Raw genomic sequence first — 26442 nt, forward strand, 5'->3', positions numbered from 1 at the left:
CCCAGAAAATTGGATTTTTGAACCTTGCAAGTTCCATACTCAATTCCCTGACTGATGGATGCCAGAGCATCAAAAGCCTTCTTCACCACCTTAACCACCAGCGATTCAACTTTCAGGAAAATATGTACCTGGATTCCTTATTGCCTCTGCAATAACAACACTTCCGAGGGTCCTACCTTTCCATGAGATTAATTCTGAACATCAGCTTTGCACTTGAAGTAAATTTGTTACAGTAAGAAAGATTGAGTGAAGTGTTGTAATTTTGTTGTAGTCACTGGTCTTCGCTGAAATCAGCTCTATTTAGACCATTTGGTTTATATCGTAGTCTGCATGCTATCATTAAGTTAAAATGTGGACTGTCAAATTTGAGGAGAGTACAAAGTAATCCTTGCTGGTCGATGAAGTTTATGTTACAAAAGATCATAGATAGACACAAAATGCTGGAGTAACTCAGCGAGACGGGCAGCATCTCTGAAGAGAAGGAATCAGTGACGTTTTGGGTCTAGACCTTTTGAAGATCAGAAGAAGGGTCTCCATCTGAAACGTCACCCATTCCTTCTCTCCAGAGATGCTGGCCCTCCCGCTCCAGCATTGTGTGTCCCTGTTCGGTTTAAACCAGCATCTGCGTTCTGCAGTTCCTTCCTACACCTTACAAAATATCATGTATGGTGGTTGATGATTTCTAGAGTTAGAGAACTAGAATCATATTGCATGGAATCAAGGTATTCAACTCTCCCTGTCCATGACAGCCATCTACATAAATCCCATTTAAAAATCCTGGTCCACAGCCCATTGAGCCTATGAATTGTGTGGTGGTGATCATGTCCACTGTGTTTCTCAATGGATGGAAGACACACCACTGCACTTAAGGCAGCTCTTCAACCACTGAGAGGAGGCCATTTAGAAAGACCCAAGGATGACATTCCTTGTGGCCGACAGCAGAGCAATCTTTTTGTAAGTAGCAGAGTGTTTCTTCCAGTGGGCATTGACTTCTGCCCTTGGATAGGGTTTGGGTTTTGTGGCCATATATATATAGCCTTAATACCACGGCCACACCTACTCACGTCATGGCTGTCAATGAGTTCCTAAACCTCCCATTTGTTTGCTCTTTAGATCACGGGTTTTCTCCTTCAGGTGCTGTTCTTTTTTTTCCAATCCAGAGATGCCTGGTATTTGCATTTTAATCAGTTCCTCTGTCTTTTGGTCATTCTCAATAAACTAGTCCTGCTGGTTTTTGGTAGAAAAGCCAAGCTTCTCTTCGCAGGCGTTGATGATGCTGAATCCAGGGCAGATCACAAACTGTGGACACTCGATGGCTCCGTCCGGTAGGCTGCTGGTTGACAGGTTATCTGTGAGGCATTGTCTGAGAAGAGCAACCTCTTTGCGATTCTTGACAGCTTCCCTAGTGATCTTCTTGCGGCAATATTTCTAATGTGAAGATATTTTGGGGTCAGGTTGGTGAAGATGGGCGGTACGGTGGCGCAGCGGTAGAGTTGATGCCTTACAGCGCCAGAGTCACGGGTAAGATCCTGATTACGGGTGCTTGTCTGCACGGAGCTTTACGTTCTCCCTATGACCTGCATGGGTTTTCTCTGGGTGCTCCGGTTTCCTCCCGCACTCCAAAGGCATACAGGTTTGAGGTTAATTGGCTTCGGTAAATGGTAAATTATCCTGAATGTGTGTAGGATAGTGTTTGTGTACGGCAATCACTGGTCAGCGTGGACTCAGTGGGCCGAAGGGCCTGTTTCCGCTCTGTATCTCTAAACTAAATAACTAAACTAAACCAAGAGAACTGAACTCATTAGGTGAGGTCAGTCCAGCGGTCATTTGTACCTTGATGGCGTGAGTGATGTGAATTTTATCACGGTTCCTCACTTGCACAATAATATAATCTAGCAGGAGCCAGTGCATGGACTAAGTATATTGCCATGGTGTCCAGTTATTGGCCCTTTAATGAAACTTATGACAAGACTGTGGTCCAAGCATTTGGTCAGGAGAAGGAACCTATTGGAGTTAGCTTTGCCTCCCCATTCTTTTCTGATCACACCTTGTCCACATTGGTAACCACTGCACCTGACCAATGGTCAAAGTGCAATCAAATCTTGTATCCTGGTCTGCAAATGTAGACCTTTTCCAATGTTTTATGCCCAATAATGTTAAACCATTTGAAGGTTTGATGTTGGCTTTCTATATAATCAAATAAAAGAAATGAGATGGATTTTGTGAGTCTCCGACATTGCTATTTTAATATACTTCCCTGTGATTGCATTATATCTTTACTTTAGCTAAAGCCTATCTCGATCATGTTAATATTGAGAGTCGAGGAATTTCATACTGAGTATGTCTGGGATATTTATTCATTTGTCCTGTTGGTCCACAGAAATTGCATAAAATGGTTTAGAGTCAATTGACTTCCTCCTGTTAAGCCTCATACATCATAAGGGACAAATTAATTTGACTAATTATTCTCCAGTAATGAATTTGTTTTGAAAGCAATCCTATGCCAAATTGTCATGGCAAACCTAAGATTCAAACAAATAATAAATGTAAGCACAGCTGAGGCTGCTTTTCCTGTGTTTTAAAAGATAACCGGCAACTTTGAAAGACAACTCTGCTTTGGCAAAGAGCCAGTACACATGGGAATCATTAAACAGTAAGAAGCTTTCTAGTCTGCCGTCATATTCTATAGCTCAAGAGATTCAAGTACATCTTTGCATCAGACAAGTGCTAAAGTGACAGAGTTATAAGAACCTTTCACAGTCAAGTCAGATTTCTGTACCACACTGAACACTGTTGGAAGAAAACCAGATAAGCAAAATAGACCTCTTTTCACTCCTGTGGAAAAGGTGACGCTAATGAATTACTATTAGAGTAGGTTTTGGCAATGGTGCCACAATCTTAAAACATGATAATTAACTACCAGCTGCTGCTAAATAGTATGCACATTGTATGTTCCAAAAATCATTTACAGCAACAATTGACTAGGAAGTTAAGTCCTTGGATATACTGCTGTATATTTGATATTTTGAATGTAACTCTTTTCCAGTTGGCAATAAAACAAAGTAATTAATAAAACAAAATAATTATGCTTGTTCAATGGTAGTGTAAAGAAATGTTAGATTTCTTCTGATGCAATACTCAAAGAGTCACTATGTTTTTTGGTGTCATCTTGTACTTTTCAAGAATCAAGTTCTTAAAAATGTCGAGTCATTTCATGGCCCTACAGGCCTGTTGTCCTGGCAGCGGCTCTGCATCAGTGATGTTGGGGTCAGCCTGGCCCAGTGCCTTCCTCCACCGTCCCCTCCCCCCCCCCCCCCCCCCCCCCCCCCCCCCCCCACCCCCTGTTCCATGCATCTGCTGCAGGCAGTGGTCGATCTGCATGTTCGCCGACTTCTGTTGGGCTTCCAACAGTGTTTGCTCTATGTGATTCCCTAGCTATTGTAGCTGGCCATTCCAGCTGCCCATTCCACCGACATTTCGATCTGCCACCGACGCAAACGCGGCATTTTCTCGTCTCCCGCAGCCACTGCTCCATGTCCGTGTGCCGAGGTGCTTCCCATAACTAACCTCAAATGTTTTTGAGCGCATCCAGGGTAGCAGGGGGTGAGCTCACGTCCATTGACATGCATCAACCTTTTTCTCCATCCACCACCGTGATACTAAGAGACTGACTTACTTGGTAGAATGTTGTACTGGGGAGATCCAGTTTAGACGTTTGGCTGGAAAATGATTGACGTGTTAATTCTATTGATTTCTAATCCTCTGTGTTCTTTTTTGTGTGGTGTCTCTTCAGATGTGGAATCATCTGCAGTCAAGCTCTCCTCCATACGTGATCTTCCTGATCAGCTGCAGGAACTCTACCAGAAGGGCTTTGTGCTGGCTGCTTTTCACCCTTTCATACAGTCCATTGATGGGCAGAAGAAAACTCCACCAGCGAAAATGTTCAGAGCCATTTTGATCAAGGCATCAGTGAGGTAAAGTAGGCCAAATAATAGAGAAATTAACACAAGCATTGGGTTACTAAAATGGATTATCTTTACGGTAAACTTAGCTTTGTTTTTTTTTGTGGACAAAGGGTTATTTAACAATATAAATATTTAAGTTATTTATCCAGTACCGTGCATATCAGGAGTTTCAAGTTCATAGGAAATAATATCATTCAGAAAGAACTGGCTATCATCTTGAAGAAGTTGTTTTAAATGAAGTTTTGGATTATGGACTGAAAATGTTGTGAAAATGTCCTTTTCTTTATCAAAAAAAAGGATATTATCTAAATGACTTTGTGCAATATTATATAAACAATGTCTAGTCAAGGGTTATCGGAGCAGATCTTTGCCCAAGATTACTAATGTAATTGAGCTGTAATTACCCACTTAAGGTCACGTCAGTAACCCAAGGGATAATTGTTCATATTGCAACCAAAGGAATACAATCAATATTTTCTTAATAAATCCTTGGGCTCACATTCAAAAGAAAAATATACCTTTCATTCTTTTCCATGAGGATATGGCAAACTTGCACTTTAAAGCATAAATGGCAGAATTATCTGCTGATATAAATTAAGCTGAAAGCTGAATTCAATGGTTGAACATTTTTCTTTAAACCAAAGCCAGGTAGATTTTCAAAACACATGTACAATAACTTTAGACACAAAGTCTACTTTCTCTATGGTAATGGAGACAATCGAAAAATCTTGTTATTATCTCAAAGGCACAGCATTAAATTCTTATATTAGTTTAACCGTTACTTGCTCTGTATGTTGCACAATTCCTTGGGTCAGTGTGGCCGTTGTACAAAGATGTTCAAAAAAGTTACATTTGATATTTAAAAGAATAACAATAAATCTCTAGACCAAAAACAATTAGACTTTAGACTTTAGGGATACAGCGTGGAAATAGGCCCTTCGGCCCATCGAGTTCACGCTGACCAGCGATCACCCCGTACGGTACCACTATCCTACACAGTAGGGACAATTTACAATTTTACGGAAGCCAATTTTGTGGTCACCTGGAGAAGACCCATGCGCTCACAGAGAAAACGTACAAACTCCGTACAGACAGCATCCGTAGTCAGGATCAAACCTGGGTCTCTGGTGCCGTGAAGCCGCACCGAAAATCGCAGGATTCAGTATTATCCCATAAATTCGTTGACATCATGACACTTTATAGGTTGATTTTCGTGAAAGGAGTAAGGGATGAATACAGAGACAATTAGAGATTAGTAAGTTTACCCTTCCTCTCTCCCTCCCTCCCTCTCATCGAGAGTGCGCCCGCCAGCGATTGCCCGTTCACACACTGGTTTAGAGATACAGCACGGAAACTGGGAGAGCCAGTGGATGTGGTGTATCTGGACTTTCAAAAAGTCTTTGAAAATGTCCCACAAAAGATATTAGTATGCAAAATGAGAGCACATGGTATTGGGGGGTAGGGATTGACATGGATAGAGAACTGGTTGGCAGACAGGAAGCAAAGTAGGAATTAACGGGTCCTTTTCAGAATGGCAGGCAGTGACTGGTGGGATGCCGCAAGGCTCGGTGCTGGGACCCCAGCTATTTACAATATATATTAACGATTTAGACGAGGGAATTAAATGTAACATCTCCAAGTTTGCGGATGACACAAAGCTGGGTGGCAGAGTGAGCTGCGATGAGGATGCTATGAGGCTGCAGGGTGTCTTGGATAGGTTAGATGAGCAGATGCAGTATATTGTGGATAAATGTGAGGTTATCCACTTTGGTAGCAAGAACAGGAAGGCAGATGCTGCTGCACCCGCTGAGTTTCTCCAGCACTTTTGTTTACCTTTGATTTTCCAGCATCTGCAGTTCCTTCTTAAACACTTATTACCTGAATGGTGTCAGATTAGGAAAAGGCGAGGTGCAACGAGACCTAGGTGTGCTTGTACATCAGTCACTGAAAGTAAGCATGCAGGTTCAGCAGGCGGTGAAGAAAGCTAATGGCATGTTGGCCTTCATAGCGAGAGGATGTGAGTTTAGGAGCAAGGAGGTCCTCCTGCAGTTGTACAGGGCCCTGGTGAGACCACACCTGGAGTATTGTTTGCAGTTTTGGTCTCCTGATTTGAGGAAGGACATTCTTGCTATTGAGGGAGTGCAGCGTAGGTTCATCAGGTTAATTTCCGGGATGGCGGGATTGACATATGATGAAAGAATTAGTCGACTGGGCTTGTATTCACTGGAATTTAGAAGAATGAGAGGCATTCATATAGAAACATACAAAATTCTTAAAGGATTGGACAGACTATATGCAGGAAAAATGTTCCCGATGTTGGTGGAATCCAGAACCAGGGGTCACACAGTTTAAGAATAAGGAGTAGACCATTTAGGACTGAGATGAGGAAAAACCTTTCCCACCCAGAGAGTTGTGAATCTGTGGAATTCTCTGCCACAGAAGGCAGTGTAGGCCAATTCACAGGATGTTTTCAAGAGAGAGCTCTTAGGGCTAACGGAATCAAGGGATATGGGGAGAAAGCAGGAACAGGTACTGATTCTGGATGATCAGCCAAGATCATATTGAATGGAGGTGCTGGCTCAAAGGGCCAAAATGGCCTACTCCAGCACCTGTTTTCTATGTTTCTAACTCTACCACTGAGCCACTGTGCTGCCCCAATTCCATCTCAGGGGATTTCTGATATTCATAAATCTTTTCAATATCGTTAAGAATATTTTCATTATACATGTGTCAGTTATCAAATAACTATATATGAATATAAGGAACCAAATGATCATATATTGCAGTTCGCTCTAAATTGTTATGCATCCATTTTACACTGAGGTGCTGCCCATTGGGAAGTTAGTTCAGGCTGATTTGGATGCAATTCACCCTATGTGTAGTCCAATTTCTCCATTATTTGTTCTCTTTCCTCGCTTGTTCTTATTTTCTGCTTCCACCCACCTCCATTGCCTTCATTTTCCATCAGCTTTAATTGGATTGACACACTTCCTAGAACCCATTAGTCATGTTCCACTGCAGCTAAATGGGAGAGAACTATGATAGCGATTTCATAAAATAAGGATAACCCGATTTGTGCCTCTGCAGGTATTGCAGCTGCCCACAGGCCCAGCGACTGGGTTTGATGCTGCCTTTGTAGAATTAGCCTGCTCTCATTTGATAATGGTTTCTGTCGGGTGCTCTGGTTTCCTCTCATATCCTAAAGACATGCTTGTTGTTAGTTTAAATGGGCACTGTAAATTACTCCTAATGTAGGTGGATGGTGAGAGAAACAGTGGGGGATGAATGGGCATGTGTGAGAAAAGAATTCAGGGAAATAAATGGAATTGCTCTGAAACTTGGCCAAATCATCCCCTTCAATGTTATAAGGACAAATTGTGAGGCTCCCTTTTTGGTGAGTCTTGTTGGTGCTCTTTGCTAAACATGTTAAGTGCACCAAATAAAAGTGAAGTGCAATTTCTAAGCACTCACATTCATCATCATTTGTGGAAAAGAAAAATAGATGCATTTCGCAGACATAAACCCATGATCAGAATGGACAAAGTGCTTCACACTGCAGTTAAACTTCCTTATTCCTTTCTTGAAGCTTTTACACATTTTTAAAATTATTATATTAGCATGCAAATGGTGATATTTCAAATTTTGATTAGTAGTTTTAAGACTTCACACTGACTTACACATTTAGTTATTACTGTAAATACAAATGCGACTTTCTCCTTGCTTCCCCTCTATTTGGGTATTAAAACAACATGAAACTTTACATTATTCATGGTAATGAAAATGTTCTTCATAAGTACTGTTTTAATTTCTTGGGAAACAAATGTTAAATATTTTTGGAATGTGCCATGAATGCACGATGAATCAAGAAATTGAAGCAATTATTCCAAATTTACATTCTTTAAATAATTAATATAATTATAAGTAATTTAATGGAAAAATATTTATTTTATCTTCTATCATTAGTAACATTGTTAAATATATTTTTATAATGTTGCAGACCACAAAATAGCACTGCTAACCATAAAGACATGATGAACTAATAAACAACAAATCTACCATTTTGAGGAAACGTTACATTATGGCAGAGTAATGGAACTATGCAGCACGGAAACAGGACCTTTGGCCCATCATGTCCATGCTGACCACATTGTCATACTGGGTTGGTCCCATTTGGCTCATAGCCCTCTAAACCCTTCCTATCCAAATATCTGTCCAAATGTTTTTTGAAAGTCATAATTGCATCCTCTTCTACAAGTTCCTCTGGCAGCTTATTCCAGATATGAATTACCTTGTCATTTCAAATTAACAAACCATGTGATCTTAATTGTACTTGTTCATGTGTGAAATACTCTATGTATTAATATTATGAAGAAAATATTATTTTAATTTATCCTTAAATGAAATGAGCTTGTTTCCAAACAAAAGTGCAGCACAAGACCATTAGGATGGTTACAGGAAAAAAAGTGTGGGTGTCAGCGATGGCCTCCCAAGCCTATCTCATCATTTATTATGGTGCTGGCTGGTACTTGCCTCCATCAGGACCACCCCTCCCCATCCAATGATCTTCCAATGTTGGTTTTGGTATTCGTTTATTATTGTCAGGTTTTACTGAGATCCAGCGAAAAGCTTCTATTTTATTGTGTTAACATCACCAGAGTACCACCCAAAGGTGAGATGGTATAAGATGTCTGACAGTAGATAATCTATTGGACAGTGAAGCTGGCAACCACTGGCATTTCAAGTAAGGAATATTAGAAGATTAGAAGATTGAGGGGGGATCTTATAGAAGCTTACAAAATTCTTAAGGGGTTGGACAGGCTAGATGCAGGAAGATTGTTCCCGATGTTGGGGAAGTCCAGTACAAGGGGTCACAGTTTAAGGATAAGGGGGAAATCTTTTAGAACCGAGATGAGGAAAACATTTTTCACACAGAGAGTGGTGAATCTCTGGAATTCTCTGCGGCAGAAGGTAGTTGAGGCCAGTTCATTGGCTATATTTAAGAGGGAGTTAGATGTGGCCCTTGTGGCTAAAGGGATCAGGGGGTTTGGAGAGAAGGCAGGTACAGGATACTGAGTTGGATGATCAGCCATGATCATATTGAATGGCAGTGCAGGCTCGAAGGGCCGAATGGCCTACTCCTGCACCTATTTACTATGTTTCTATTTGCAAGTTATTCAGTCAATTCAGATCATGCTATTAATGAGTACAATCTAGTCATGCACAGGTATAACAGGTAGTGAAAGAGAAAAATACCAAAGTGCAACATTATAGTGTTACTGTTATAGAGAAAAAGTCCAAGGAGTGCAATGAGGTAGGTTGGAAGATTGGAACTGTGCCCTGGCTTACTGGAGGACTGTTCAGTACTCATACAACTGCGGGATAGAAGCTGTACCTGAATCTGGTGGTACGTGCTTTCAAGCTTTTGTACAGTATCTTCTGCCCAGTGGGAGAGGGGAGCAGAAGGGAGGACCAGAGTATGTTGGCTGCTTTCCCGAGTAAGTGTGAAATGTAGATGTTGATAGAGGGCAGGCTGGTCTGCGCGATGGAGTGGGCTACATCCACAACTCACTGCAATTCCTTGTGCTCCAGGGCTGAACTGTTCCCAAACCAAGTTGCGATGCAACCTGATTATATCCGTTCTGGGGTGAGTTTCTAGAAGTTGGTAAGTGTCATTGGAGACATGCTGTACGGTGGTCATTAAGTTGGCAATATTCCTTACTTGAAATGCCAGTGGCTGCCAGCTTCACTGTCCAATAGATTATCTACTGTCAGACATCTTATACCATCAAGCCTTTGGGTTGCAGTCTGGTGATGTAAACACAATAAAATATTTTACTTTTAATTATGGTGGGGTTGTGGGGAGGGGAGATCTAAACCACCATTTGGAAAACGTCAATGTCTAGGAGATTCCAGACGAACGGCTGCTGCCGATGAAATCTTGTTGGGAGGCCAAGATTGTAGAAGCTGCAAACTTACTGCATCCCCAACATGAACTCAACCCCAATGCTTCATTAGCTGTGGGAAAACATCCTCAGCCCTTACAAGCCAATGTGCAATTCCCCATGTAAGTCAATGAACTGCTGCATCTGGTTCCTGGTCTAGTTCTGTGCCCTCTGGTTGCACTTCTGTTTAAATTATGGAAGCTGTGCGTGGAAGGGGCCATGACCTTTCAGTCACCATGATAATGAGCAGTCAGTGTGCACACACAGAATGTCACTCGTTGCAAAGTGGAAGGAAATGTGTCATTCAGACAAGTCAAGTCAGGATTGTCACCTTGGGTTTATTGAACCATGGTCTTCACAAATTTACTGGAACAGTAATTCATTCCAAGCAGCATGGAGCACAGCACTTTTATAGCGTTGAGCTAGTAATGATGTAAAAAGGATCTGTTCCAAGCATTATCGTGGGGAAGATAGTAATATGCTGCATTTTCTTCCCGTGATTGAATCCAGATTGTTAATTTAGTCCAAATGTTGTTTTCTGTTGCTTGAAAATATGAAAACCTAAGGGTTTCGTCACAGCAGAAAATCATTTATTCTGCAGAACACCTTTCTTGAAATACACCAGCATTGTTCACTGTTGACATCTTGGGGTACCTGAAGGCTGTGTGCTCAGTCCCTTGCTCTACTCGCTCTATACCCATGACTGTTCAGCCGAACACAGTTCCAACTCCATCTTTACATTTACCAACGACACCACCATTGTTGGACAAAATACCTGCACAGATAATGTTGACTCGGACTATGGGAGGGAGATCGATTGCCTGATTGAATGGTGCCAGGACAACAACCTTGTTCGCAACGTCATTAAGACCAAGGAGCTGACCAAGGAGGTTAACTTTAGAAGAGGAAGGCCTGGGATCCACAAACCCGTTTCATTTATAGGTCAGTGGTGCAGAGAGGCAACGCTTTAAGTTCCTGAACGTGCTTTATCTATTAATATCTTTCGTGGGCCCAGCACAACTGATGCAATCATAAAGAAAGTCCATCAATGCCTCTACCTCCGTAGAAGATTGAGGAGATTCAGTGTGTGGACGAATACTCTCTTGAGCTTCTACAGCTCTATGGTAGAGAGCATATTGACTGGTTGCATCAAGGCCTGGTTTGGCAACTCAAACGCACAGGAACTTTGGAGATAACAAAATGTGGTGGGGACTACCCAGTCCATCACAGGTACTCACCTCCCCAACATCGAAGGGATCTATAGGGGCATCAAATTAGCAGCGGCCATCATCAAGGCCCCTCACCAACCTGACCACGGTTTCCTATTACTCCTGTCATCAAGAAGAAGGTCAAGCTTTTGAATACTAAACTTCGAACTACAAACTGTGTCAGTTGCATTTGGCACTTCGGGCATTGTTTTGTATTAATATATATTTTTTAATTTATTTAACTTTTTTTTTTAATTGTGTTATCTGTATTTACAGAGATGTACTGTGTTTACAGACATGCTATGCCCCTGTCCCACTTAGGAAACCTGAACAGAAACCTCTGGAGACTTTGCGCCCCACCCAAGGTTTCTGTGCGGTTCCCGGAGGTTTTTGTCAGTCTCCCTACCTGCTTCCACTACCTGCAACTTCCAACAACCACCTGCAACCTCCGGGAACCGCACGGAAACCTTGGGTGGGGCGCAAAGTCTCCAGAGGTTTCCTTTCAGGTTTCCTAAGTGGTTTCCTAAATGAAACCTGCTGAAAGTGAGAATTTAATTTATATGTTTCGGTACATATGACAATTACATATTCTTGTCTCGTGACTCGATCTACAACCTTTGCACCAGTATTTGAAGTTACTTAGCTCATCTTGGCATTGACAGTTTTTGTACCATGGGCATTTTTAGGATCAATATAGTATGATGCATAGTAGGATCAAAACTTAATCTCCAAGAGACTTCTGTGGTGCATCAAATGAGCCCAGGCTTCTGTCTCGAATGTTGAATTTGGACTTTATTCAGCAGTATATAGCAAGGGATTGTGTAGTGACAAACAGATGCTTGAAACTTGAAATAAAATTAGAAAATGTGAAAACTTTCAACGGAGCAGGCAGCATCTGTGGGAAGTGAAATCTTTTTAGGTCAGGCGAAGGGTCTTCAACCTGGAATGTTCATGTCAAAACAAAACTAATGTATTTTCTTTGCACTGCTTTCTTTTTGAACGTTTATGTGTAATTTGTGTATTATTTGATTTTTATGTTTGTCTGAGTCTATATGCCTGTGATGCTGCTGCAAGCATGCCCATCGTACCTGGTCCTTACTGAATGTGTGTATATGACAGTGAACTTGAACCTGAACACTTTCTTGCACCCAAAACCAGAGAAATCTGGTTTGTCTTTCCACCAATGCCACCTGATGAGTATTTCCAGTGTTTTTTGTTTTATTCTAGGAGAAATAATATGGGCTATTAATCCTATTTGTTCTCTTATACGAGACTGTTGCGGGTAGTAGGTCAAATTCCAATCTCCTCATGAGGTACCCAGCAGTTTACAATTGTAGTGAGAAATTGCACAACATTTAGCTTATGCTTTGAAATACGAACCACTCTTGTGTACTGCAAGTAGATGTTCACAGCATTTCAAATTAATTTTCTGATGAAATATTTTATTATTCTGTTTGTTTGATATAGGGATTGTCTACGGTCCTTATCCTGATCATTTATTCACGTCTTAAAGAAAAAGCTGCTCACGTCCTTTGGAAACTCCTAGGAGAGTCCAATGGTTTACTCGTGAACTTCAATGATTTCTGCAGGCAAATGCAACAGGGAATTGCTTGTCCTCTTGGTTTTTCCTCCTTTGAATGCTTCACACCCTTTAGACCTAAACTTATCTGCAAGTAGATGTTCCCAATCCAACTTTGCCAAGTTCTCCCTTATATTGATGAAATTGACCTTTTCCCATCTTTATTTCTGGTCCACCTCTATCATTTTCCATAACCACTTCAAATATATAGTTATGATTACTTATTTCTAATCAATGGCACTCCCTCCACTGGACCAGCTAATTGTCCCAAGATAAATTCCAGTAATGCTCCTTCCCTTGTTAGTCTATCTACATACTGCGTCAAATAGTTCTCCTGGACGCAAGAGTTCTTCCCCTGAAAAGTCTTTGCACTATGGACATCCCAGTTATCATCTGGGAAACTGAATTCCCCCAGTATGAAAACCCTATTTTTTATTGCATCTCTCTGATATCTATCCATCTGTCTTCCTCATTCTCCTATTGAATTTGGAAAGTTTGTAATGCGCCCCCAGCAAAGTGATAGCATCCTTTTAGTTTCTAATTTTGAAGCTAGTTATTGACTTCAGGAAGCATGATGGAGTACATGCCCCAATCAGCACCAATGGTGCCAAAGTGGAGATGGTTGAGAGCTTCAAGTTCCTTGACGTTAATATTACCAATGATCTGTCATGGACCAACCCTATTGATGCAACAGTCAACAAGGCACACCAATGCCTCTATTTCTTGAGACTGAGAAAATACAGCATGTCTACATGAATCTCGCAAACTTCTACAAAAGTATGTTTTAAAGTATGTGTTTGATGTTTCTCGGTGTGTTTTGTGTGGGGGGTAAGGGGGAAACCGTTTCGGTCGCCTCCTCCATGGAGAGGCGACTTTTTCCAGGTCGCCTCCCCCGTGGCCTAACATCAAGGATCGGCGCGGCCTTTCCCGGAGACGGGCCCGGGGCTTCAGCGGCGGGCGCAGCGTGGACTCTCGTTGTGGAGCTGGTGAGCCCTTGCTGGAGGGGAGCGCTCCGTTTCGCTGGCCCGGGGCAGCCGGCAGCCTGAAGTCGCGGCCTGAAGCCGCGGTCTGCACAGCTCCAGCTGGTGCGGCGTCTACAGCCCGGGATCCCTCGTGGGTGACCCGGGGGAAGAAGAAGCCATCACTGCCGGCCCGCGGCCAACTTTTACCGCGGGGCCGGCATGGACTTACCATCACCCCTGGAGGGGAGCTTTGACCGCCGGCCCTGCAGTCTACGGTGCTTCTGGCTGCGGCGGAGAATTTAAATCTCGACCGCTGGCCTGCGGCCTACAACAACTTAAAGCCGCGGTCTCCGGTGAGGAAGAGCCGATCCTGGACTGACTCTGGACTCTGGTCCTGTCCACGGGGGGGAAATGGAGGAGGACTGGCCAAATTTTGTGCCTTCCACCACAGTGATGAATGCTGTGGTGGATGTTTGTGTTACATTTTTATTGTGGTTGTGTGTTCTTTATTATTGTATCGCTGCTGACAACTCAAATTCCACCGACCCTGGTTGTGTGGTAATAAATTCTATCTAAATTCTATCTAAAAGCCCCATTGGAAGCATAATGCCTTTTACTCCCCCTCAGTTGGCCTTGGATCCATAAATTACTAACATTTACTAAGTTTGATGTCACTGAGCAAGCAGATAAATAACTCAACAAATGTGAGGGTTTTATTAGAGAACAAGACATATGCAGTATCTATGTGACGACTCAAATTCAAAATATTGAACGTGATAAAGCTGTAACTTATCCAGCATCTTCATCTGATTCTTAATATTTGACAGTACCTCATAGTATCTGATAATGATTTTGAATGGGCTCCGTGTCTGCCTGAAACCAGTATTAAGAGCAATCAGGGCACAAAAATGCAAGAAACATTCAGCAGGTCAACTGAAGGGTGTTTGACCTCTATTTATTTTTCCACAACTGCTGAATCTTTTCCAACATTTTCTGTTTTTGTATTAGATTTCTAGCCTTGGCACTTGGTTTGATTGTTATCACCGTATTCCAGTTTATGACTGTTTTCAAACATTTTTCTGGTATTAGCCCCCAATTTAACACAGTATGACTTTTCCAAGCATGCAGCCAACAGAAATATCTTTTGTGACTTGGGATTAAAATTGAGGGCAGTTGCTGGCTACACTCTCCTCATGGCAGACCTGGTGCTAGTTTAATTCTTCTTAAGTCCTTAATTATGGAACTGTTATGAGTGCATGCAATTCGCTTGCAGCATATAAATGAAACTGGCAGATTTTTCACAGAGCAGTCCCTGTAGGTAACACTTTGTTGCTATCATGTGGCATGTCAGTTGTGATCCTAATTCTATGCCATGCTGGCTGTAAAAATGCATTACCAATGACCAATATAGAGCTTGTGAATCTCATTGCTAATGTTAGTTAAAGAATCGGATGCACAAAAGGATGACATTTCTTGTAATTGTCTGTGCTTTTTTCAGTAACATTAGCAAATGATGCAACATGTAGCTTTTTAGCAAATTTTATTTGATTGAAAGATGCAGCATGGAAACGGGCCCTTTCTTTGGCTCACCAAGTCCTCGCTGACCATTGATCACCCGTACACACTGGTTCTGTCTTATCGCACTTTCACATATACACTCCCGGCATACAAAGGACAATTTACAGAGGCCAATTAATCTTAGATGGTGAAATCCTCAGCTTATGAACCAGGTCTACTGTCTGAATACCCATGTTGGTCTTCATCAGTCAGAGTATTGAATATAGATGTTGGGAGGTCGTGTTACAGTTATACGTATAACATGTTGGTGAGGCTGCATTTAGAGTAATGTGTTCAGTTCTGGGCACCATGTTATAGGAAAGACGTCAAACTGGAAAGGTTGCAGAGAAGATTTACGAGGATGTTGCCAGGACTCGAGAGCCTAAGCTATGGGGAGAGGTTAAGCAGGCTAGGACTCTATACCTTGGAGCGGAGGACGATGAGGGGGTGATCTTAAAGAGGTGTACAAAATCATGAGTGGAATAGGTAGTCTCTTACCCAGAGTAGGGAAATCGAGAACTAGAGGACACAGGTTTAAGGTGAGGAGGGAAAGATTTAATAGGAACCTGAGGGGTAACCTTTTCACACAAAGGATGGTGGGTGCATGAAACTAGCTGCCGGAGGAGGTAGTTGAGGCAGGTACTATTGCAACATTTAAGAAACAGGTACATGGATAGGACAGATTTGGAGGGATATGGCCCAAATGTAGGCAGGTGTGGGCACGTTGGGCCAAAGGGCCTGTTTCCACTATGTATGACTCTGTGATCGCTGTGTGAATAAAACAAAATAATTTAAAACATGTGAAATAACTGGTGTTAGTGTCTGATGATCATGGTAAAATACTTATTGTTCTACAATCTCTCCAGCTCAGAAGAAAATCAGTTTAAGACTGAACCAAGCAGCCTTGAAGTAGAATTGTGTTCATTGGCCGACCAACCAGCTAATTTCACAGGGCTAGCAGATGTCCTACAAAAAGTAAGAACACAAATCTTTTATTATTAAACTTTTCATAATGGCTTTGGTGTTGTTGACGTGCAACAAATAACGTTCTTAATCTGTATATTTGCAGGTGTTATCAAAATGAGAACTCGGTAAGTTCTTAGATTTGGCTGCTAGATAACCTTATAGCGGGTTCTTCCCTTAGTAAACATAACTTCCTCTTCATTCCTTCCACCTTTTTTCAACTGTTGAGGCTTTTAACTAGTTTGAGATTTACTGAGAACCTTGATAACATGCTGGCAATAGGGATATTCTTCAGGTACAATCAGTGCCTCTGTTTTAAAATAAGGCCCCAGCAATTATATCCTTCCAATTGTTTATGTGCAGAAAGAAAACAAGAGGTTTTGGAACCACTTAGCAGGTCAAGCACCATCCATGAAAAGATAATGAATGTTTCAGTTCAATGACCTTTGTTTACAAGGGTCAGTGAGCAGTTTGCCACAACGAAATGACTTGTACACTCCTTGGACCCAAGCCACTCCAGAATGGAAATGGTGGCCAACTTCATTCCATTCAAAATCCCTTCGGAGTCTAAAAAAGGGGCCGGACTTGAAATGTTGCCTGTCCATTCCCTCCCCAGATGCTGCCAGAACCACTGAGTTCTTGCGCGTTTTGCCTAATTCCAGATTTGGACCAAACCATGGGGCAATGTTAGATGGGCATTGGAACAACTTCCATCAAATCCCAATGTCTGTGTCCCATGATGGAATTTCAGTCTGTTACTATCATGGTTGTGGATAAGAGATATTAGATCTGACAGTTGCGGGAAATCAGCCCTCCAGTAGATCACTAAAACTGTACAGGTCCTGGTTCAGGGGAAGGCACTGATCCCACAGAGCATGAAGCAATCGTTTTCTACCAGGAAGACAGTGCACATTCTCCTAGTGAAGTTACTCCACTGAGCCACACTGTGGGCTACCCTTCCTACAAATTTTCACTTGGCATTCAGTGTGGCTGCATTCAAGCCCTCTCCAATCTGCAATTCACAGTTGTTTTCATTTTTCACAATCACCATTTGGATCATAATAGGCCTTCGTGGAACACAAAATGATGAACAGAAATAATCCAATTTCCTCCTTACTCACCGTCAGCAAAGTATTCTGACAGTGGATTTGGGAGTTTGAGGTTGTACAAGCACCAGCAGAGTTCAACGATATATCAGCTGTTTCACCTGCGGGAATGAAGCCAATGCACTGCCACTCATCTGAAATCGAGATGTGTGCTTCTTAAAGTGTCAGTTCAGTACCTTCATTAGACCATGCAATTAGCACAAAATGATACTGAAACACTGATTCACTGTTGGCCTTGTATATAGAAACGTAGAAACATAGAACCATAGAAAATAGGTGCAGGAGTAGGCCACTCGGCCCTTCGAGCCTGCACTGCCATTCAATGTGATCATGGCTGATCATCCAACTCAGTGTCCTGTACCTGCCTTCTCTCCATTCCCCCTGATCCCTTTAGCCACAAGGGCCACATCTAACTCCCTCTTAAATATAGCCAATGAACTGGCCTCAACTACTTTCTGTGGCAGAGAATTCCACAGACTCGCCACTTTCTGTGTGCAAAAAATTCTCATCTCGGTCCTAAAAGATTTCCCCCTTACCCTTAAACTGTGATCCCTTGTTCTGGACTTCCCCAACATCGGGAACAATCTTCCTGCATCTAGCCTGTATAACCCCTTAAGAATTTTGTTTCTATAAGATCCCCCCTCAATCTTCTAAATTCTAGCAAGTACAAGCCAAGTCTATCCAGTCTTTCTTCCTATGAAAGTCCTGACATCCCAGGATTCAGTCTGCCTGTGAACCTTCTCTGTACTCCCTCTATGGCAAGAATGTCTTTCCTCAGATTAGGAGACCAAAACTGTACGCAATACTCCAGGTGCAGTCTCACCAAGGCCCTGTACAACTGCAGTAGAACCTCCCTGCTCCTATACTCAAATCCTTTTGCTATGAATGCTAACATACCATTCACTTTCCTCACTGCCTGCTGCACCTGCATACCTACTTTCAATGACTGGTGTACCATGAACTAAACGAAGGGGGCTTAGGACACAGCCTTGGGGCGAGCCAGTGCTCACGGCTATGGTTTTTGATGTCCTACTGCCCACCCTGACTGTCTGCTGCCGTTGCGACAGAAAGTTCAGGACCAAGCTACATGTGCCAGCATCAACCCCCAACAGCTTCAACTTCTCCACCAGCTGCTGCGGGACCCAGGTCTCGTTGCATCTCCCCTTTTCCTAATTGGCCACCATTCAGATAATAGTCTACTTTCCTGTTTTTGCCACCAAAGTGGATAACCTCACAATTTATCCACATTATACTGCATCTGCCATGCATTTGCCCACTCACCCAGTCTATCCAAGTCACCTTGCAGCCTCCAAGCATCCTCCTCACAGTTAACACTGCCCCCCAGCTTCGTGTCATCCGCTGTCATCATATGTTCTATTAAATTAACATTCTGAGATGTAATACAATCAACTTTTGTTCTGTACTACATAAAGAGAGCAATTATAAATCCTGATGATTATTTATAGTCATTGTATGGCAACCATTACAGTAACTAGTAATGACCTAACGTTCATATTTCATTCAATTTTTTAAAATAACTTTAAGTTTCTGCAACAAACTTGTACTTTATGGATTCAAATTACATCTGTGAAGTCAAGATATGGGCCTTTCGACTGGTCAGGGTGCAGAGTAATATTCTTAAGTTATTCAGTGGCATAAGTTTTCATTACAGCTGACATAAGGACTCCATTATTTATGGTAATTGCATGTTAATCAAAGCAATGTCTAGTAATTATTATAACATTTATGTTTCAGTTCCATTACTGGGAAATAAATTTCCATTATAATTGTGTCCTGTATATTCAAAATGTAGCTGTAAAAGCTGTGATACAGGAGAGGATCTGTTTTAATTTATGGTGAGGGTATAGTTTCATATTCTTTATTTTGCTACTGCCCACACCATAAATTAGTTTTTTAAATCTTTCTGGAAGTGGGGGGGAGAAGATGCTGAAATAAATACATTGTTCCCTTGATGATGGGAAGAAAACATATGCAATAAATTCTTCATTTATTCTCCATTGGTATTCACACCAAGGTACAGCTGTTTGAAAATAATATTCCATGTCAATGCCCTAGGAGGCAACGGCAAGATCAGAATAGTCCTGATCATTAATATTGTTAAGCAACAATTAATAAAAAACCATGTTTGATCCCTCTCTTGTTATGATGCATTATGTGCATCTACAAGAGAAAGATCAAACATGGTTTCTTAATCGCTGCTTAACAGTATAAATGATCAGAACTATTCTGATCTTGCCATTGTCTCCTAGGGCATTGACACAGAATATTATTTAGAAATATTGTCCTTTATTTTTCAAATCCAACAAATAGTGAAGTAATGGATCAAATGCCCATACATTTGGGACTTGCACCTGAGTCATAGCAGGAAGTAGAGCTGTGACACAGGAAAAACGTTCCTTTTTTGTCTTGGAAAGTGTTTCTTTTTAGAGATCTGATTAAAGGAAAATATCTGCGATCAATTTAATTGTCCCCACTGAGCAGGAAGTGGCAGCAGTGCGTTGGCTAATTAATTTACCCACAATCCGATAATCACCACTAAAGAAATAAGCGTAAGAATTGGCACCATGGCTAATCCACTGCTGCTGTTCCACGTAAAATGTTAGTACAGGTTCACAATCTCTTATCCGAAAACCTTGGGACCAGACACTTTTTTGGATTTCGGAATATTTCGGATTTCGGAATGGAAGATTTTTAGCGTAGATTTTAACGTTTAACGGGTGGATCAGTGGTAGAGTGCTCGGCTCGTGGCCGCAAGGTCGCGAGTTTGCGCCTCGATCCCGGCAGTTAAAAATGTTCGGTTTTCAGAGCTTTTCGGTTTTCGGAATTTCGGATAAAAGATTGTGAACCTGTATGGAAATGTATTAAAACTATAACTTTTAACAATCATCAAATACATTTTGAGTTTGAGTTTGTTTTATTGTCGTGTGTTCTGATGTACAGTGAAAAACTTTTGTTGCTTGTTAACCAGTCAGCGGAAAGACATTGCATGATTACAATCAAGCCTTTTACAGTGTACAGTTACATGATAAAGGGAATAATAAGAATAACATTTAGTGCAGATGCAGCCCAAAAGGTCTGATCAAAGATAGTCTGACGGCCTTCAATGAGGTCGATAGTAGTTCAGGGCTGCTCTCCAGCTGTGGTAGGAAAGTTCAGTTGCTTGATAACAGCTGGGAAGAAACTGTCCCTGAATGTGTGTGTTTTCACACTTCTATACCTTTTCCCCGATGGGAGAGGGGAGAAGTGGGAGTGACAACGGTGCGACTCGTCCTCGATTATGCCTTGATTTTTTAAACACATTTAGTTGACGTTAATTAAACACAGTGGACATTGTGGGCTCGATGGCCATTGGTGCCAGCTCTGATTTGTTCTGTACGTTTTCATATCTCCAGTTTCCCTCTCCACTGACTCCCAATCTGAAGAAGGGTCTCCACCCGAAATGTCACTTATTCCTTTTCTCCAGAGATGCTGCTTAGCCCACTGAGCCCACAGCATTTTGTGTCTTTGGTGTAAACCAGCATCTGCAGTTCCTTCCTACATAGTATGAAGGAATGATTTTGATGATTTAGTATGATTTTACATGTGAACTTGGTTAGCCTGGTTTCATTCTGTACCTGTCAATTCAACACAATTCAATCAGTTACAATTAGAAAATATGCCAGCACAGTTCTTATTAACTGTTTGTTGTAAAAATAATCTGTCTGCCAGTAAATTTAATTATGGCTTTTCATCAGACTGAGGAATGTTAAGCTTTGGTTTAAGCAATAAGAGCTTTGGGAATCTGTTAATGTTACATGACACTTTTTTTTGTTTTTATGATCTATTCAAGGAAACTCATTATTCAGTGGTTCAGTAGCTAAATGGACTGTTTGTTAAGACGGACAAATAGACTGAATCATGCTGGTTCAGTTCTTCAATCTGTATTGAATTAGCTGATCTCAGCTGGACGTACTGAGCCATAAAGTTGATTTAGTGTTTTTGGCCAAGGGAAGAGAATGTCACATGGATTCTGATCTTCTCAAATAATCCTTGGCTTAGGTTTAAATTAAGATACAGTGAAAAGCTTGGTTTTGCCTGCTATCCAAACAGATCAGATAAACCATACATAAACACAACAATAGATCCAGCTAAGGGGAAGCTACAGAGTGCAGAAGATAGTTCTCAGCATTGTAGCGCATCAGTTCCATAGACTATCCATCAATAGAAGTTGATTGTGGCTATGATCCATTGGCGTTAATTCCTTTGCTAACATTCACAAGATGACTCTATATGTGAGGAATGGCAAACCAGCTGAGCCATCGTGGGCTCACTGATAATTGATCCAGGGTCCAGGAGAGGTCACGGGACAACTTCCACCTGATGCTCAAAATAGCCACGCAATTGACTGTGCAGATATTCTTTGGTCCTAGCGTAGGAAGTGAACAGTATAGGGACAAGCCTTTTGGCCCAACTCCTCCATGCTGTCCATGGTGTCTGCATTTAGCCTGTAGCCCTCCAAACCTTTCCTATCCATGTACCTGTCCAAATATCTATTAAATTATTTCCATCTCCTCCCATTTGCAGCTCCTTAACAACCAATGGCCAGAGTTTTTTCTTGTCCTGATTTTCAAATGCTGCTCAACTCTCCCTCAGATTGGGAATGGTGGCTGTTGTTTATCAATAAAACTCTTTGTGTCTACAGGAGAGAGGAGCTAAGAGAGCAAAAGTATTTTTAATGTATAAATTAAGTAATTATTTTCTGATTAATAACCAGGTGCAAGAAAGGACAAAAAACGGCCTACGATTTGTTGGACATGTACAACATCGAGTTTGCACAGTGAATTCAATGGCAAAGCCTGAAGAATGTTCAACAAATAACAATATTTTGAATCAAAACAACGAGGAAAAGAATGAACAGAGTGATAGTAATGGAGATAAAGGTGCACAAAGTCAGGATGCAGAAGGAACACATGGGGAGGGATCCCAGTCTGAAACACAAGTTGTTGAGTGTCAAGAGAAAGTTGATGATCAAACAACGGCAAAAATAACCAGTCAAAAATCTGAAGAAGATGAAAAGCAGACAGAGAATAAAAGAGCAGCTGGTGGTGAGGTGGAACACAAGGTTACTGATCAGCAAGTAAATTCATCACCAGCAGAAGCAATGGAAAGTGAAGCAGCAGACAGCCTACCTACTGCGGGACCAGCTGGGGGTGAGCCGTCTCCGATGGCACCGAACAAGTTCGCTGAGGGGAAACCGATTACAGAATGTTGTGAAGCCAATGAGGCCAGCTCCTCTGAGGCAAATGACAGCAAGCAGGAGGTGCATTCAGAACAAGGAACAGCTGAGGAGATCGCAAAGAGGAATGTTGGCGGTGAGATGCTTTTACTGAACTCTGATTCAGTCCCTGCAAGATATTCATCCACTGTCATATCTTGTTAGATTTTTAGCAAAGCTATTTAATTTTAAATGAATCTAAGTAGTTACTCTTGTTTAATAATTCTCAGAATTAAATATGTACAATAAATGTAGAAATAAATGTAGAAACAGCATTAGCATTAGCAAACATCTGATTTCACCCATGCATAGACACACCAAATTATTTTCTTCTCCAAATCTATTTTAACATTTAGTTTTTGGATCACCATTGAACACTTTGTCTCTTGACAACATTATTCCAGTCATACAATCGTTGCTCACATCCTTGGTCTTCCCCACGGATCAGCACACCCCTCACCTCTAATTAGTCTCAACCCCCCCACCTGCCTGACCAGCTGAGTACTTCTGTCTTTACTTTAGATATCTCCAGTATTTTGTTTTTGGAGGATTGAGTATTGAGGATTGTTTTGGGAGTGTTTTGTTCAGTTTTGGTTCATCCTGTTATAGGAAAGATGTTAAGCTGCAAAGGGTGTAGAGAAGATTTACAAGGATGTTGCCAGGACTCGAGAACCTGAGCTGCAGAGAGAGGTTGAGCGGGCTAGGACTTGAAGTGCTGCAAGATGTGGGGTGATCTTATAGTTATGTAAGACCATGAGAGGAATGGATAGGGTAGATGCTCAGAGACTTTTAGCCAGGGTTGGGGTATCAAGAACCAGGGGACATAGGTGATGGAGGAAAGTTTTAATAGGAATCTGAGTGGCAACTTTTTTTCACGAAGTGTGGTAAGTATATGGAATGAGCTGCCAGAGGATGTAGTTGAGGCAGGTACTAGCACAATATTTCCAAATCATTTGGACAGGTACATGGGGAGGATGGGTTTAGAGGGATATGGGCCAAATGCAGGCAGGTGTGATTAGTGTAGATTAGGCATGATAGTCGGTTCTGGACAATTTGGGCCGAAGGACCTGTTTCCTTGCTGTACAACTCTATCACTATGAGACCGAGGATTTAACTCTCAGTGACTATTGACCAAGTAATTTCCGCACCATTTGTCCAGAACTGTAGTGACAAATTTTAACCATTGATGAACAAGGCTAGAGGAGGGAGTCAAAGGGTAGTTGTTGAGGGCTATTTTTCTGATTGGAGCCCTATAACTAGTGGAGTGCCAGAGGGGCCCATAGTGGTTAGTTATCTATATTAATGACTTGGATGACAATGTAGTTAATACTTTTCAAAAATTTGTAGATTACACCAAAATTGGTGGTATAGTGAACAGTGAAGAAGGTTATCGTTTACAACAGGTCGAGATCAGATCGTATGCTGGGCCAAGGAATGGCAACTCTGACTGGTGTGAGGTGTTGGCCTTAAGTATGTCAAAGCAAGCAGGACTTTCACAGTACATGATAGAGGTCTGGAGAGTTTTGCGGAAGTATGAACACAATGGGACGTAGAGCTTGTTTATGTTCTGTGTGGCTCTATGACATATGTTGTACTGCCTCCACCCAGGAATTCAATTTCTGCACAGTCTGAGCTAAGACCAAAACACAAACAGTCTCCTACAGAAAACATTTCCTTTTGTTTCCCATTTCTTTGACTGTTTCGTGGTTTAGTTTAATTAATGGCCTGTCTCTTCGCCCTTGCCACTAAAGGGGATTAAAAAAAAAGTCCAGTATTCACCATCATCTCCTATGATCCTGCACATTTTTATAAATCAACACACCCCTTGTCGTTAATTACATACTTTAAGAATGTAAATGTGTCTCTTTGACCTTCGTGCTTTGAAAAACTATCACCCTCCTAAATCATTGAATGTTCGTTTTGCAGGCTACATCTGGGACACTGTCAAATGCCCATGGCAATCAGTTGGTTTCTGTATTGTTTTGGGGAAATCCGACCAAGTTTGAAAGCTCTAAATAATCCTTTCCCTTCCCACAGCAGATCAGAGATCTTTATTACAACTGTGGATTATGGACACTATTCAGAACATGCATTAAAAAAATACGCAATAAAAGAAAACAGACGTACTTAATAAAACTCCAGAAGCTATGTGCTATGCATGCCATTAAACTGTAATTGTTGCATGTGCACTTTTGCTAAACACTTTCATGAATGTGTACATTAAAGAATTAAAGGGAACAGTTCTCCTGAATAGTAGTAACCAATCCAAAGAAATATTTGGGAGAATTCATTTTATTTAAATTTCTATTTCAAAATAAAGTTATGTCTAAAAATGTTTAAACTGTCAGGATATTTTTCCCAATAACTGGCAATCTTCAAACACATACCCATGAGCCACTTCCAGTTGGCATATTTTCAGCTTTAGTGATGTTGAAACCAAACATTTTAGGCAATGCCATGATTCATTTATCAAGTTTATTCAGAGCCAAAGATTCCATAATTCCATTCTCAATTAAACTTATATTAAACAAACTTTGAAAATGTCAGCAAATCAGATAAGCAAAGATGGGAAGCAGACACAGGGAGCTGCAATAAATGCCCAATGGTGATTATTTATATCTGCTCAACTCACATTTAGAAATTAACCTTTCATGTTGTGAAATATCCTGAGGAGCTCTGGAGGTTGTGGATAACAAACAAATTGAAGAGAATGTGAACTTAAAAGTTGTGGACCAAGAGGCAAATTTTGAAGATACATTTTGAAATTGTTCTATAAACAAAATCTGAATACATAGACAGGAGTAGAGAAATATTGCCGCGTTATCTTATTAACTTACAATTATAGATGGTATAATAGTAACATAAATTTACAGATTTAAACTTTTTTGTGTTTATTTTCAGAAAATGAGATATTTCTCCTTTTCGATAAACATCGAAAGCAGAAATCTTGCAAGTACTATACAGCGACAATTCCACTGAAGATCAGTAAAAAGGGAGAGGATATCAGCAGTTTAGAAGCGGACTGGCTAGATCACATGACAGAACACTTCACTAAGGGAGCCCTGTTAGTGGATGCTTTGATTTGTCTGGGAACACCGACAGGTACGGAAACCAAAACTTACATAGAAACATAGAAATTAGGTGCAGGAGTAGGCCATTCGGCCCTTCGAGCCTGCACCGCCATTCAATATGATCATGGCTGATCATCCAACTCAGTATCCTCTACCTGCCTTCTCTCCATACCCCCCGACCCCCTTAGCCTCAACTACCCTCTGTGGCAGAGAATTCCACAGATTCACCACTCTCTGTGTGAAAAATGTTTTTCTCATCTCGGTCCTAAAAGACCCCCCTTATCCTTAAGCTGTGACCCCTTGTCCTGGACTTCCCCAACATCGGGAACAATCTTCCTGCATCTAGCCTGTCCAACCCCTTAAGAATATTGTAAGTTTCTATAAGATCCCCCCTCATTCTCCTAAATTCTAGCGAGTACAAGCCGAGTCTATACTCGCTAGAATTTAGAAGATTGACGGGGGATCTTATAGAAACTTATAAAATTCTTAAGGGGTTACAATGGATCAGCTTTGATTGGTGGGTTGAAGGGCCTGATTCCACGCTGTACCTCTCTTCCACTTTACGACTCCCTATGACTGACTAGTTTATAATGCTAACGTACCTCTGCTAATTGTTGGTGGGAGATGGAGAATGATATCACTCATGTAAAGGCTGTCAGGTTGGTGTGGAGGCAGACTTTCAAGACCACCAGCACATAGTCGTCTGCACTTTACAGAATGGCTCATAGAGTCATAGAATGATACAGTGTGGAAACAGGCCCTTTAGCCCAACTTGCCCACACCGACCAACATGTCCCATCAACACTAGTCCCAT

At 41.5% G+C, this 26442-nt stretch overlaps 1 protein-coding gene across 5 annotated transcripts in view; it reads left to right on the forward strand.

Annotated features, from left to right (window-relative positions):
- Nucleotides 1–26442, forward strand: part of LOC129709943 (raftlin-like) — an 86241-nt gene that overhangs the window by 41654 nt on the left and 18145 nt on the right. For all 5 annotated transcript variants that reach the window (XM_055656679.1, XM_055656665.1, XM_055656673.1 and 2 more), the window contains exons 3-6: nucleotides 3794–3974; nucleotides 16080–16188; nucleotides 22057–22654; nucleotides 25459–25659. In XM_055656679.1, the coding sequence (XP_055512654.1) occupies nucleotides 3794–3974; nucleotides 16080–16188; nucleotides 22057–22654; nucleotides 25459–25659 (1089 nt within the window). The remainder of the gene's footprint in view (nucleotides 1–3793; nucleotides 3975–16079; nucleotides 16189–22056; nucleotides 22655–25458; nucleotides 25660–26442) is intronic.

The sequence above is a fragment of the Leucoraja erinacea genome, chromosome 2 (genome assembly GCF_028641065.1).
Source record: "Leucoraja erinacea ecotype New England chromosome 2, Leri_hhj_1, whole genome shotgun sequence".
In the NCBI taxonomy this organism is placed as follows: domain Eukaryota; kingdom Metazoa; phylum Chordata; class Chondrichthyes; order Rajiformes; family Rajidae; genus Leucoraja; species Leucoraja erinaceus.